Consider the following 16,388-nt stretch of genomic DNA (forward strand, 5'->3'; position numbering starts at 1 on the left):
AATCTACCATTCAACTTAAAGTAAAATAAGATTGGTCACTCTACTTTAATATTGACTAGGAATGAGTCTTTTAATCACAGATCCATAAATAAGTCAAGGACTATTTCAATGGAGTAAGAGGTATGTTAAAAAGCCTTAGTGGGAATTGCTTGGTGGTCCAATGGTTGGGATTCCTGTGCTTTTGCTTCCAAGGGTGTGGGTCCAATCCCTGTTCAGGGAGCTAAGATCCTGCAAGCTGTGTGATGGGGCCAAAAAAAAAAAAAAACTAAAACACCCACAAAACGTAGTAATTTGAAAATCCCCAGACTTAACAAAGAGCCTAAAATTACCATTTTATTTAGGATCAATCAAGTATGTAAAAGGAACAGTGCTTTCATCACCCTCATTGAATTGTGTTAGTCTTCCCACAAAATTAGGTCAACTTCCAGTTTATTTAAAGAGCTGACACCTCTGTTACATTTTAATCTGCTTTGACAGCAATGGAAGATCATAGAAACCTTAGAACATGAAATTCACATTTAAATTGACATGATACAAACATGCACACATGTGTATATACTAAATGTTTTCAGTAATGACTCTTGCTTTCCTCCATATAAATATATAAATATTGAATAAAGTGCATGGGAACATGTCTGTACAAGTATACAGATACATGTTTGTCTATATACACTTGAAGAGATAATTATGGAGAGAAAAACAGACACATTTGTAATATATACGTAGTCAAAAGACATATCAGGCAGTATTTATGTTCATTCTGACCAAGATTGAGAATATGGGTGTAGAATCTGTAGTCTTTACTATATAATGAGATGTACAGAGTTATAAACTAAGGCAAAATACATTAGAGCAGAGACTTTTTAACCTTTGTATCAGTATGGTATAATCATTAAAATAGTTCAGTTCAAATGGAGCCTAGATATTAGCAGCCTACCATAAATTCTAGCTTTGAAAAAGACACCTTTCAATGTACCTTTCAATGTACTTAAAAGAACATAATTATTAATAGGATAGCCCTAAATGCATTTCCAAATTACACAATGGTATTTCCCACATTCTTTAGGTTTCAAATAGAGGATTTTTTTGAAATGTCGTAGAGCAGAAAACTGTTTTTGACTCATACAGAGGCGTTAGTATTGTAATAACATATCTAACATCTGTTCCAATAAGAAAGTGCAGTTTAAATTAGAGTAATGTAACATCAAGGTGAATTAACTGCTGTTCATCTCTGTCTCTTTAGCAAACTTTCCTACAAAATATTACATTACCACTTTTTTAGGGGTAGGAAGTCCAGCGTCAGTGAGTAATAAATGAGCTTGTTTTTAGGAAAGTGAAGCAAAAATTTCGCTCAGTATTTGTTAGTCAGAGTTGGGGGTCAAGGTTGAAGTGCGTATTCCTGAATTAATTTGCAGATTTTGACCTTCAGTGGTATTTTCCCCCTCCTTCGTTTGGTGGGTATTCATGGGCAAACGGTCAGGAAACTGACAAGACGATCCTCAGAGCGGAGACAAACCTGTTTCTGAGCCAGATGAGAAGGAAATAAATTGAACTGGTTCTCTAAATGTCTGTTAATTACTATTTTTGATAAGAACCATTGTAATTAGGTTATTTGTCTTTAAAGGCAAAGATCTTGTTTTAATTATTTTTATAACTTTATACCTAGGGCGTTTCTTCACACGTAGTGTACACTCAATCACCGATTGTGAATCCAAAACGGAGCGGTTTAAGTAAATCACATACACTGATCTGAAAGCATTGATTTACCTAATGGATGCCAACAGGAGGATCACTGAGTTTTACAGAGTTGTCCCAAGATCCCATGGACTGCAGCATGCCAGTCCATGGAGTCACAAAGAGTTGGACAAGACTGGGCAACTGAACAAACAAACCTAAGACTCTACTGCAGTCAGTAGCCAAAAAACCTGAGTTTGTTCCTCAATCCTGATAGTTACATCAATACTGCTTTACTGCTCAGAGGAGCGCATGCACAATGCAGTCATTAACGGGCAAGATACCAAAGACTTCTGCGGTGCTGTTTAGGAGAAGCAATTTCTAGAAATGTATCTGGTAATGTTTGATTATCCTTTTGATAGGTTTACCTAGTAGAGCAAACACTAAACAAGATCACATTGGAAATTCAGAATAAAGCAGGAGTAGTAGAAGAGAAAGCAGCAATAGTTACTAAATAACATTTCAAATCTTGTTCACTTTGGAGAAGAATTAACTTGAAGTGCAGCAAATGCCAGCAGCTCTGTGAATATTTCAAAATGGCATCTATGAAAAAGCAGGAATGAAAAAGTTGTCAAGTGTTTCTTTTAAGTATCATAGCAATACAGATTTCCTAACACTGTCCTTAGGGTCTTTTTGTTGTTGTCATTCAAAATATGTATCATGGCAAGTTTCACAGAGAATTTTTCTTTATGTAAGAGGCCATTATATGTAACCTATATTTCACTATTTAGAGCTATTTTTATTTACAGCAAAAGGTACCCAACTCATGCCATCAATTGACAAAATAGCAGCGAGGTTTCCACTTGAAAATAGAAGATAATTTAGATTTATTTATGGCCTCATTGTAATTATACAATAAAAGCTAATTACTTTAAAGACACATCATTTACAATGTTAAAAATGATATCGGTAAAGCTCACAGCTGAAATGCTGTCAGAATATTTTTGAAGTGCACGTTTTGTGGCATTGAACCCTGCTTTTCATTGACAGAATAAAATGAGGCATATAGATATTATTGTTGGTTCCACTAGACTGGCCTAATTTTCTCCAGTCTCCCAATGTTTTTCCCCTCCCAGAGAGGGAAAACGGACTCCGTGTTGCCCTCCACGGTTGCTATGGCAACCAGCCCATCAGACACAGCTAACCTTTTCGTTCACTGTGTTGCTACTGTCTGCAGGAGCATCTTCAGGGTGCTCTTTTCCTAGAGCAACCATAGTGCAGTCATTATCTGTCGTCTTGTCATCTTTCTTCGAATTCTTTTTAGGTCCCATTTGGAGTTGACTGGACTTATAAGCCAAGGCCGGGATAGTGTTCACTAAAATTAACTGCAATGGTTTTTTATTTTCCTTGTACTGACACTGAATATACCTGGAAAAGGCAGACCTATAGGTCTTATTGAACAGTGTATACACCAGCGGGTTGACTGCTGAGGAGAGGTAACCGATCCAAACGAACACGTTGAGCAGGGCTTCGATGACATCCCTGTTGCAGGACTCTTTGCAGATGACAGCCATTATGTTGGTGATGAAGAAGGGGCACCACATCACCACAAACAGGAAGAAGACGATGCCCAGCACCTTGCAAGCCTTCTGCTCGTTGCTGATGGACTGCATAGTCCTCCTGCCGTAGGAGCCTGGCTCCCTGTGGATGGACCGCTGGAAGAGCTTTTCCGAAGACAGGGAGCTCTGAGGCAGGAAGCTGAAAGAAGCTAATTTGGTCCGTGTTCCAGGATCACTCACACACAAAGTGGCTTCTTTCTGGAGCGACTTGATGGTGAGAAAGTAGGTGATCACCATGATGGTTAAGGGAATGAAAAAGGCCACGAAAGAGCCAATCAGGACAAAGTTCTCATCCGCGAGTAAGCAACTCCCTTCCTTAAAGACTTTGGAATCGTCCTGGAGCCCAAAGACTGGTATTGGCATGGATATACCTGGAGATGGACGGAAAATGAGCCACGATTATTAAGGAAGTGAGTATATGAAGGCAAGAGCATTACTGCATAATGGTGGCTGTTAGAACAACTTTATATCAGTGTTGTTTAAAAGCTTAACAATGTTCATCGCAGCACTGTTTATAATAGCCAGGACATGGAAGCAACCTAGATGTCCATCAACAGATGAATGGATAAGAAAGCTGTGGTATATATACACAATGGAGTATTATTCAGCCATTAAAAAGAATACATTTGAATCAGTTCTAATGAGGTAGATGAAACTGGAGCCTATTATACAGAGTGAAGTAAGCCAGAAAGAAAAACACCAATACAGTATACTAACGCATATATATGGAATTTAGAAAGATGGTAACAATAACCCTGTATACGAGACAGCAAAAGAGACACTGATGTATAGAACAGTCTTTTGGACTCTGTGGGAGAGGGAGAGGGTGGGATGATTTGGGAGAATGGCATTGAAATACGTATAATATCATATATGGAATGAGTTGCCAGTCCAGGTTCAATGCACGATACTGGATGCTTGGGGCTGGTGCACTGGGATGACCCAGAGGGATGGTATGGGGAGGGAGGAGGGAGGAGGGTTCAGGATGGGGAACACATGTATACCTGTGGCTGATTCATTTCCATATTTGGCAAAACCAATACAATATTGTAAAGTTTAAAAATAAAATAAAATTAAAAAAATAAAGGCTTAACATATACTTTCAAAGAGAATTAAAATTCCCTTGGACTTACTTATCTGTTTCATTAAGTATACATTACATAGTTCCTTATATTTATATTGTCCTACATAGACAATCCTTTACTTATAAAGAAATAGCAATAAATTACTTTTCTTATGCTATGTTTTTCTGATTATAACATTATACTTATTGATTGAAGAAGAAACAGACTGAGACAAAGATATTAACTGAAAAAGAAACAGACCAAGAAAAAAAAAAAAAAGACCGATGATGCCATCACTCAGAGATTATCATCATTAACAATTTGATGATGTTTTAGATACATATACACACACCATGCACACACATTTAAAAACAAATTCAGATTCTATTTCATGTACAGTTCTATAACTCTGTTTTTCACCTTCTGCATCACGAGCATGATTTATACAAATAACTTCATAAAATTGAAAACTTAATGTATTTCTTTCTAGAAAATTAGGAAAATGAAAAAAAAAGTAACAAGTTACAAATAATATGTATTCTTGCCAGTCAGGGGCACCCATAATTTGCTTTTTCCGTAGTTTTAGTTTTCCACTTACATGCATATGTAAATATATATATATATATATATATATATATATATATATGCAGGCAATATTTTATGTATAGCTTTAAATCTCATTTAATGTTAAATCATATAACTACATCTATTTTTAATCATTTTTGAAAAATATGATTTTCTAATGTGAATTTAAAGTAACTTTAACCTGTTTTGATTCTTTTTTTTTTAAATATTTTTATTATGGAAAACTTCTGACATATACAAACACCACAACACAAAATCCAGCGCAATGAGCCTACCACCCAGCTTCAACAATGATCAGCTGGAGGCCAATCTTGTTTCACCCATATCCCCACCTGCTGCAACCCTCCCATGTTATTTTGAAACAAATCTAAGACATCATATCATTCAATCTGTAAATACTTTAGTGTGTTTATAAAAGCCATGCACTCTTAAAAATCCTGATATTATCATGATACCATTCCCATTCCTACATAGAAATTTAATATTTCTCTAATATTATTAAATACAGAGTTGGTATCCACATTCCTAATGTCCCATAAAAGGTATTATACATTTTTAAAAATAATTTTGTAAGTAAAGCATTCAGAAGGGTGGATTACAAACAAATTAGCAGCCACGGGCTTTTCTTATTGACACATATAAGATTTGGGGACAGAATGAGCCAAATATATGGGAATTTGAGTCCATGGTCAAGTTGCCTTTTCACTCAAATTTGGGGAAATTTTAGAGTTGTTAGGCTCAGGCAGAGGAAGGAGCAGAGGGAATAAAGGCAATAGTTGGCCTCTAATCATGCTAGTTTCTCTTCCATGGTGTTAGGCCAGATGGCCACCACCATCACTGTGCAGTTTTGGGGAAGTGGGAATGTCTTCCTTTTCTGGTCTGGGAATGGTCAGGCCAGGAAATCATGTGTTTGTCATAAAGGAAGAATCAGGATGATCAGGATGATGCAGAAATAATTAAATATTCTTTTTTTTTTTTTAGTTGTTTTATTTTTGGCTGTGCCGGGTCTTCATCGCTTTGTGTGGGCTCTCTCTAGTTGCAGCGAGTGGGGGCTACTCTTTGTCGCGGCGAACGGGCTCCTCATTTCAGGGCTTCCCTCATTGTGGAGCAAGGCTCTAGGTGAGTGGGGGTCAGTAGTTGCGGCACACAGATTCGGTAGTTGTGGCTCATAGAGCGCCAGCTCGGTAGCTGTGGTACATGGGCTTAATTGCTCTGCATATGTGGAATCTTCCCGGACCAGGGATGGAACCCGTGTCGCTGGCTTTGGCAGGCAGATTCCCATCCACTGCGCCAGCAGGGAAGTCCTCAAATGCTCTTTATAGCTTAGTTTAAGGTTGCTTCCTTCATGAAGGGTAGAAACCACAGCAGCACCCCAGAGAAAGTCAGCAAAAAGTTTCTATCTCCTGCCCATGTTTTCAGCTCCTTCAGAACTGTATAACAGGGGGTGCCCTGGTCCTTGCTTCTGACACCATTTAGAGTCTAATAAGTGGTCACAAACCAGCCAACAACAGTTTCATTCCCATGCCAGGAGCTACTGCTTGCTTGACTCTTGCTATCCACGGAAAACTTCCGTTGAGTTCATCTCCATCCAACCAGGGATTGGACTGTCCTAACCTCACATCACCTCACACTGGCCATCCTTGCAAGGAGGGTACATCAGCTTGAGTTACTGTAATGCTGGACGCAGATCTTCCTCAGTGACATTGGCCATTATGGTCACAGACTGAACCGACAGTATCTGTCACTTGTCTGTGCGAGGCCATCCCAGGATTCTTGGAAGGTGGAGATAAATGACATCAGAACTCTTCTTAAGGACACTCGGTGTGCACAATGACTCTTCATTTCCTTCATTCCTCTCTGTCCCTGGCCTGTTTCTGGGAACATGCTGTGGGCCAAGAAGAGATGGAAGAAATGTGGTTCCAACAGGAACATCCTCTGACGTTTTGGATACGTAACAGTTTTGCTTATCCTTCAAAAGACTCTTTTTTTAGAAAAAAAATACTTGTTTTTAATTGGAGGATAATTGCTTTACAATAATGTGCTGGTCTCTGCCATACATCAACGTGAATCAGCCATAGGTATACATATGTCCCCTCCCTCCTGAACCTCCGTCCTACCTCCCACCCCATCCTACCCCTCTAGATCGTCACAGGGCACTGGGTTGAGCTCTCTGTGTCATACAGCAAATCCCCACTGGCAGCCTATTTTACGCGTGGTAATGCGTGTGTTTTCACGCTACTCTCTCAGTTCGTGCCACCCTCTTCCCCTCACTGTGCCCACAAGTCTGTTCTCTGTGTCTGTGTCTCTGTTGCTCCCTTGCAAGTTGAGATGCGGTTTCTAGGAAAAGTGTTTTGTTTTTCTAGGTGTTTGCACTATCTATATAAGGTGTTTTCTATATTAATCTACACAATCCTTGTTAGTGTAGTTGTTCACTACTTAGAATGGATGCAACCATTATGCTTCTATGGATGTGGTGAGGAGAAAACGAACCAAAGATGCAGAGGACCCAGGACAGTGTTCAGTGCAGACTAGCTGTTCTGCCAATGGGACATAAACACAAGAGCAGCCTTTTCCCAGGATTATTCAGATTAAATACATTCACTTGATTTTCCCCTAATTTTGTCATATTTTGCTTTGCTTGTATATTCTGGACTTTAATGTATGAAAAAGTGAAAGCTGCTCAGTAGTGTCTGACTCTTTGTGACCTGTTGGACTATCTAGTCCATGGAATTCTCCAGGCTAGAATACTGGAGTCGGTAGCCTTTCCCTTCTCCAGGGGATCTCCCCGATTCAGGGGTTGAACCCAGGTCTCCATCATTGCAGGTGGATTCTTTACCAGCTGAGCCACCAGGGAAGCCCAAGACTACTGGAGAGGGTAACCTATCCCTTTTCCAGCAGATCTTCCCGACCCAGGAATTGAACCAGGGTCTTCTGCATAGCAGGTGATTCTTTACCAACTGAGGTACCAGGGAAGCCCACTTTAATGTATATTAGATCTTAAATCAAAAGAAATTAAAAAGACTGTTGGCTATTGGCTCTATAGTTAATAAATAATGATGTAATTATTATCTTCTGCCAGGGTGACGAAGGGTCTCAATCAATTTTAATTCTGTCCAGCTAGAACTGTTGATTGCTTCTCTAATGTGATGAATTACAGCCATTACGATTTGTCATGATACACATAAATAAAATACCAACCATCCAAAAAAAGTGTTTTATTTTGTTATTCAACTCTTAGCTGTGCATTTTCCTGATTAATACAGAGGAAGTCACCACCTTGAGAGCCTCTTGCCCTATTTGTATGTGACCTGGTAATTTATATAAGTGGCAGTTCTCAATTAACCAGAATATAGGATTGCTTAAGAGACCAAATTCTTCAATCATTTTCAATCATTTGGAATTCAAATGTGTGTCCTTGTTTGGGGAGAAGACATTTTCTCTCTCTCTCTCTTTCATACATACACCCTTCCAGAATGGCCCAACTTCTGTGGTCAGGGAGGGAGAGGAATGACCATAGAAGCTGAGATTCCTCCATTAGGTCTGGGGTGAAGAGCTACTGTAAAGTGGGTGGGGCGAGAGGCACAGGTGGGTCCTCGACTCGGGGGACCTTGGCTGGGAGGGACAGAATGAAGTGCTTAGGTCCTTAATGGCCATTCCTCTTTACGTGTAACAGAAACACCTTGAATGCTCTCAGATACCGTTCTTCTCAGTGCCTCGCTCAGAGCAGATGGTAAACAGGGGTTTAGGGAGAGACTAACTATACAGTTAAAGTAATAGTCTGTAAAGGAGGGGGAGGAATTTTACGTCAAAGAAGCAGAACACTCAGAGAGACTTTGTGGACACAATAAGCAATTCAAAAACGCTCCTACCAAGAGAGATGGAGACGCTGGCAGACAGCCGAGACTGTGGTCGGAACCGTCTACAGTGCTTTAATTTTCTGGTTGCTTTGTTTGATAATAGCTGCTTTTGAAGACCTGAGATCTCCTCTCACTTGAAATTTCTGCACATAAAGCGTTTTCCTTTATGAACAGACAGACAGTAGTTCGAGCTACTCTGCATTTTAATATATTTTTCTGAGGAGTGGAAAACAGCCAACGAAATTCAGTATCAGTATCAGATCCTCCTTGCGCATTGCTTATTTCCTTTTATTAAGACTAAGACAATGAAGTGAATAGGAACCTTAGACACCCAGGAACATGAAGGTTTCGGCTGGTGATCTTTCTTTTAGGGTAACCCTGTTTAGAATTTGCATACAAAGTTTGCCCCTCTGGTTAACATCTTACCACAGTCAGGGTGAATGGCCTTAACTCTGCAGCACTGACTGTGAAAAGCAAACTTTATTCTCAGTCCTAGATTTTTACACTTTAATACCTTGGGTCTGAAGGTATTTCTGAGACAGTGTTTCCTTGTGAAATAAGAAGCAGAGATTCTCTGATAGGGAGCCACTGGGAATCCCCAGGGCCTCAAAGACCAAATTTTGCTTCATAGGTTTCTTTCTCCTGAAACTACTAGTCTTCCTTTGCATTTTAATACATGAGTTTTTTTTTTTTTTTAAGTAATATGAATGGATTTACTAGCAGTTTGACAGAAAACACCACACATGGTAACAGCAGGCTACCCATCGTAGCGTAGGGAGAGATAGGTTGCATATATAGGCCAATCGGCGCTGGGACTGACCATCCTTCTAGTACAGAGCTTCTAATATAGCTCTGAGTCTGCTCAAGAGTTGCTGAATTCCTTATAAATCGATGGTCTGCTAACGAGGCAGGTGTACATAACAGGGAAAGCCAGATATGCATGTCAGTTACCCAGGAAATTGTATGTTTCTTCTTAGATAAATTCTGAATATCTCTTTTTATTCCCTAAATGATCTTATTTATTTATTTATTTTTGGCTGTGCTTGGTCTTAACTGCTGCTTGGGCTTTTCTCTAGTTGCATGCAGGGGCTACTCTCTAGCTGCAGTACACGAGTACATTGCGGTGGCTTCTCTTGCCGTCGGTGGAGCGCAGGCGCTGGGGCTCCCTGGCTTCAGTAGTTGCAGCACGTGGACTCAGTAATTGTGGCTTCCGGGCTCTAGAGCCCAGGTTCAGTAGTTGGGGCATGCGGGCTTAGTTGCTCCACAGCATGTGGGATCCTCACAGGTCAGGGATCGAACCCATGTCTCCTGTGTTGGCAGGCGGATTCCTTACCACTGAGACACCAGGGAAGCCCCCTGCATATCTCTATTAATAAACTGTAGCTTTTCAAAGTAGTTTTACAGTTATGCATTTACTCTGAATTGATTTTATTTTTACAAAATTGTAAAAATGTTATCCACACTGCCCTATAGGCAGATAAACATTTCACTTTATAGAAAAACTGAGGTTTAGCAAGCTTAGGTAATTTGTTTAGAATCACACAGCAATTTGGGGGCAAAATCAAGACCCAGTCTTAGGCTTCTCAGTTCTTATAGCTGTTTTTTTTACTTGCTTATTTATTCCTTTTATGGTAGTTGTAACAGTCTATGACTGTATCAGAGGTCCTTAACATTGGTTGTAGGAACACGGTGATAGCCCTAACATTTCCAAAATTTATGTATATGTACATTGTTTTAGAGAAGATAGAGCCTTAATTAGATTATCAGAAAAGTTCCTGCTCCCAAGGCTGTTAATAACCCCTAAATTATATCAGTGCCCTACCTATAGAATACACACACACAATCCCCAATGATCCTCCGTACCTTGATGCTTTCTTTTTCATTCTTTACTCTCAAAGTCGAAACTTTCTCTAGTGAGACATTATCTTTGAAGCCAGACAGATATTTAAAAACTGAAATCCTTATAATCAATACCTAGTTTCTTTTTTGTATTGCAGTTATTCTCAACCTTGTGTGCATATTAATATTACCTGGGGAGCTTTTGAAAATTTCATCACCTGGGCTCCATTCCCAGAAGTTCTGACGTTAGTACTTTGAACAATACTAATGCTCAGGTCCTGCTAGGACATTATTATTAAAACAAAAGAACACCTAGCTGATCTTAATCTACAACCGGTGTCAAGAACCCAAGATGTATAGGATTAAAAGTGCAGTAAAAAGTGTTGATTGTGAAATAAAACCAAATCAAGTAAAATTTAACAATTCTGCCCTTTGCCTTCATTAAATAAATCTATTAATTTTCCAACCGACTCAGGCCAACTTCCTGCAGCAAACAGCAAGGCAACGTGAAGAATTGATGGAGAGTAGTAGTTAATTGGGGGAAAAAAGTGTTGAGTGAGGTTATTATGTTAAGCTCCAAGTCTTTGTCGCAATTCTTTAACTACTATGACTAAATGTCCAAAAAGCCTTTCAAGCTTGTATTCTGCCCCAGTCCATATACGATTCTTGGAAGGAATGATCCAAGTCTGCCCGCGGGACATGCAGTTGTGCACTCACCGCCCAAGCTGGTGGTCTTGGTTCCCTGTCCTTGCTTCCTAGAAAGGTGACCTCTTGCTCTTCTGACCCTCATTCCTTTTCCATTGTGTTTATAGCCCAGAAGTTGTGCTTTTTTAAATTTAATTTTTATTTTATGTTGGTGTACAGATGATTTAGGGCTTCCCAGGCGGTTCAGTGGTAAAGTATCTGCCTGCCAATGCAAGAGATACGGGTTCGATCCCTGGGTTGGGAAGATCCCCTGGAGCTGGAAATGGCAAACCACTCCAGTATTCTTACCTGGGAAGAAATCCCGTGGACAGAAGAGCCTGGCGGGCTACAGTTCATCTGGTTGCAAAGAGTCAGACACAACTGGGCAACTAAACAGCCACAAGATAGTTACTAAGTATACAGCTAAAGTGCTTTAGTTATACATATACATATATCCATTCATTTTCAGATTCTTTTCTTGTGTAGGTTATTACAGAATACTGAGTAGAGGTCCCTGTGCTATACAGTGGGTCCTTATTGATTATCTGTTCTATATAATAGTGTATATATGTTAATCCCAAACTCTTGATTTACCCCCCACCCTCAGCCCCAATGAAATTGTGATTTTAGTGTGACCATCTTGCACTGAAAGGTCAAGAGAGTACATTCTGACTTGCTGAAGGTGTGTTTTCAGCTGTGGACAGTTCACCTGGAAGTCCATCCACGTGCCTCATCCCAGGCAGATTGGTGTCTTTCCACCACCTTCTTCACCTGACCATATGTCATGAAGCCCAGATAGAATCTGAATGATATGATGGAATTTGAAAAAAATGATCAGAGTCTCATTTTCTTGTTGGAATACAACAGAGAAACTTTTCAAATTCTTTCATTCAACTCGTCATCTGTATTGATAATAAGTGGACATCACACTATCCATCAATGGAAAAGTGTCCTTTTCTAGACCGTATATTTAGCCATGTGCTCAAGAGCAAAGGTTTATTTACAAAATTTCATCTCTGCCCAACATACATCTTCGAAGAACTATATCTTTTCTTCCATGTGTTTAAAAAGGGATCGAGTTTTGGAGTGATTCCTTCTGAAAGCCTGAAGAATGAATTTCACATGTGACAACTCACTTCCGGGCCTCTGGGCTTAGAAGGCGTGGCAGGAACAGTGTCCCTAGTGCTCGAGGCCACTCGGTAAGGTCTCTGTGATCTGGTCTTAATGTCATTATTCACCTTTCTCGATTCTGACACAGCCATGTGGTGTTCTCTGTCTTCTTTATGTCATATCTTGAACTGTAAAGGATATTACATGTGGCTTGAAAAAGCAAGAGAGTTCCAGAAAAACATCTATTTCTGCTTTATTGACTATGCCAAAGCCTTTGACTGTGTGGATCACAATAAACTGTGGAAAATTCTGAAAGAGATGGGAATCCCAGACCACCTGACCTGCCTCTTGAGAAACCTGTATGCAGGTCAGGAAGCAACAGTTAGAACTGGACATGGAACAACAGACTGGTTCCAAATAGGAAAAGGAGTACGTCAAGGCTGTATATTGTCACCCTGCTTATTTAACTTATCTGCAGAGTACATCATGAGAAACACTGGACTTGAAGAAACACAAGCTGGAATCAAGATTGCCGGGAGAAATATCAATAACCTCAGATATGCACATGACACCACCCTTATGGCAGAAAGTGAAGAGGAACTGAAGGGCCTCTTGATGAAAGTGAAAGAGGAGAGTGAAAAAGTTGGCTTGAAGCTCAACATTCAGAAAACGAGATCATGGCATCCGGTCCCATCACTTCATGGGAAATAGATGGGGAAACAGTGGAAACAGTGTCAGACTTAATTTTTCTGGGCTCCAAAATCACTGCAGATGGTGACTGCAGCCATGAAATTAAAAGATGCTTACTCCTTCGAAGGAAAGTTATGACCAACCTAGATAGCATATTCAAAAGCAGAGACATTACTTTGCCAACAAAGGTCCGTCTAGTCAAGGCTATGGTTTTTCCTGTGGTCATGTATGGATGTGAGAGTTGGACTGTGAAGAAGGCTGAGCACCAAAGAATTGATGCTTTTGAACTGTGGTGCTGGAGAAGACTCTTGAGAATCCCTTGGGCTGCAAGGAGATCCAAGTCCATCCTAAAGGAGATCAGTCCTGGGTGTTCATTGGAAGGACTGATGCTGAGGCTGAAACTCCAGTACTTTGGCCACCTCATGCGAAGAGTTGACTCATTGGAAAAGACTCTGATGCTGGGAGGGATTGGGGGAGGGAGGAGAAGGGGACGACAGAGGATGAGATGGTTGGATGGCATCACTGACTCGATGCACATGAGTTTGGGAACTCCGGGAGTTGGTGATGGACAGGGAGGCCTGGCGTGCTGCTATTCTTGGGGTCACAAAGAGTTGGACACGACTGAACTGAACTGAACTGAACTGACTCTTCAGCTAGTAGATCTGCCTGCTCCACCTGTGTCTTCCAGTGGCGTACTTGGGGCATGGCGGTGTCCCGCTGCTGGAGCAAGGGGTCCCATTCTGTGTACCTGCAGTACCTCGGAGGGTTACCTATTAATCCAAGCTCAACTTGTGGAAACACAGAAGTGCATAGCAGGAGAGACTCCTGAGGGCACAGGCCTTGGAAAGAAGCACACTGTAGGAGAGAAATACTGAGAATATCTGGGGATGCAGGGCAGAGAGGAATGCTGTATCTAAAGCACGTTGGTTTGTTCGTAAAAGCCTTGAGCACCTCTGGGGAAGGAAGATGCTCTGTACGCAGAATCTGGAAGGTACAGTCTCACTTCTCCATTTTGCCCCAGATCAGTTCCAGTGCCACTCTCTCCCCTGAAATGCTCTGCCAGCTCCTGGGGGGCTCCAGAATTTCTCTGTAGCAAGGACCTGGGTGGCAGCTGGCTGGGTGTGTGGAGCAAGGCAACTTGTCTTGTGGCTACATTTGTTTTTACTTTGACTGTATGATGATTTGGGGGTGATCTGGGGGCTATAGATGGAGATCATGTTCCCAGACCATAGTCTACATTTCTTTTAAGACGTATCTCATGACATCATTCTTTTAAGACACCCCTGGTATGAAGCCTTTCCCTAATTGTTTTTGTCCAAAATAAGAGCCTTTTTCCTTTACAGACCTTTATGTGAGCGTGTGTACTCAGTTGCTTCAGCTGTGTCTGACTCTGCTATCCCATGGACTGTAGCCCACCAGGCTCCTCTGTCCATGGGATTCTCTAGGCAAGAACACTGGAGTGGGTTGCCGTGCCCTCCTCCAGGCGATCTTCCCATCCCAGGGATCGGACCCAGGTCTCTGCATCTCCAGCATTGCTATAGACCTTCATCACCTCCATAAATCATTTATATTGAGCTCACCCACCCTTCTAATGCCTTAGAATTTTTCTCTAGAATTGCCATTTCAACCATGAGATGATAATCTCATTATGATAATTGATTATGTGACATCGATTGTTTTACTTATTGCAGGTTCCTCCAGTAGCTAACGCAGTGCTGCTCATACGTGGGTCTGGGCAAATGCTTGTGGGACTGACTGAATGAATGGATGGAAAGAGGAGAAAAGATGAGGAATTACAAAGGTAAATTATAATAATAATTCTTATAGACATAACTTGAATTTACTGGATTATTTAATAATGTTATCCTTCATTGTTGCCAGAAAAACACAATACATGAGCTTACCAGTTAGCCACCTAGGGCAGAGAGAGGGAAATCAGATAATTCCGGGATCCTTAACTTGTATACCTTCTGAGAAAACTACATAGAGGATTAACCAGCACATGAGCTGACCATCTCAACAGCTATAATCACAGGGAAAAGATGCTGAGAAACGCAGTGTCTGAGGGAGAATCAGGAGACCTGGGTTTATTCCTGTCTGTTCTGATTCATAACCTAGATCTAAGGTTGTTGTTTTTCTCAAAGTTCTCCTTCAGGTAAATGACACAGGTTACATATTAGGAAAGTAGCACAAGACAGTGAGGAAAACACAGAATAAGGCATCACAAGACACGGGTTTGCATCCTGACTCTGTCAGTCACTAGCTGGGTGACCGAAGACGGCTTAATTGTGACGCCTTTCTCTGTAAGGTGGAGATAATAAAAAGAGGCCTTCCCTAACTTACCTATAGGGCCTTGGTGAGAAAACAAGGTAATGTGTCTGAATTATCTTGTAAACTTTTAAGATAGCAGTTATTATAATGTCCTTGACGCTATGCTTGACTCTGAGTATACCACAGAAGACCTTTGAGAACCTTTGTGAAGCCTAAGATCTTGCAGGGAAAATGAAATAGACACAGGTGATTTAGAAAGACAGCAGTGCAATATTTAAAATGGATAACCCACAAAATCCTACTGTATAGCACAGGGAAATCTACTCAATGTTATGTGGCAGCCTGGATGGGAGAAACCTTTCCCTTCTCCAGGGGGTCTTTACAACCCAGGGATCAAACCCAGGTCTCCTGCATTGCAGGCAGATTCTTTACCAACTGAGCCACAGGGGAAGCCCAAGAATACTGGGGTGGGTAGCCTATCCTTTCTCCAGCGGATCTTCCTGACCCAGGAATCAAACTGGGGTCTCCTGCATTGCAGGCAGATTCTTTGCCAACTGAACTATCAGGGAAGCCTTTAGAAAGATAGCAGTGCAATATTTAAAATGGATTAACTCACAAAGTCCTACAGTATAGCACACTGAACTCTACTCAGTGTTATATGGCAGCCTGGATGGGAGGGGTGTTTGGGTGAGAATGGATACATGTATCTGTATGACTGAGTCCCTTTGCTATCCACTTGAAACTATCACAATATTGTTATTTGGCTATGTGTATGCACTCAAGTAATGCTCAAAATTCTCCAAGCCAGGCTTCAGCAATATGTGAACTGTGAACTTCCTGATGTTCAAGCTGGTTTTAGAAAAGGCAGAGGAACCAGAGGTCAAATTGCCAACATCTTCTGGATCATGGAAAAAGCAAGAGAGTTCCAGAAAAACATCGATTTCTGCTTTATTGACTATGCCAAAGCCTTTGACTGTGTGGATCACAATAAACTG

The 16,388-nt window shown here is 40.9% G+C and overlaps 1 protein-coding gene across 2 annotated transcripts in view; it reads right to left on the minus strand.

Moving 5' to 3' along the window:
- Window positions 1-289: 289 nt before the first annotated feature.
- Window positions 290-16,388, minus strand: part of HTR2A (5-hydroxytryptamine receptor 2A) — a 66,015-nt gene continuing 49,916 nt past the window's right edge. For both annotated transcript variants that reach the window (XM_061434591.1, XM_061434592.1), the window contains exon 4: window positions 290-3,664. In XM_061434591.1, coding sequence (XP_061290575.1) covers window positions 2,865-3,664 — 800 coding nt within the window. In that variant the 3' untranslated portion in view covers window positions 290-2,864. The remainder of the gene's footprint in view (window positions 3,665-16,388) is intronic.

The sequence above is a fragment of the Bos javanicus genome, chromosome 12 (assembly GCF_032452875.1).
Source record: "Bos javanicus breed banteng chromosome 12, ARS-OSU_banteng_1.0, whole genome shotgun sequence".
NCBI classification, from domain to species: Eukaryota; Metazoa; Chordata; class Mammalia; order Artiodactyla; family Bovidae; genus Bos; species Bos javanicus.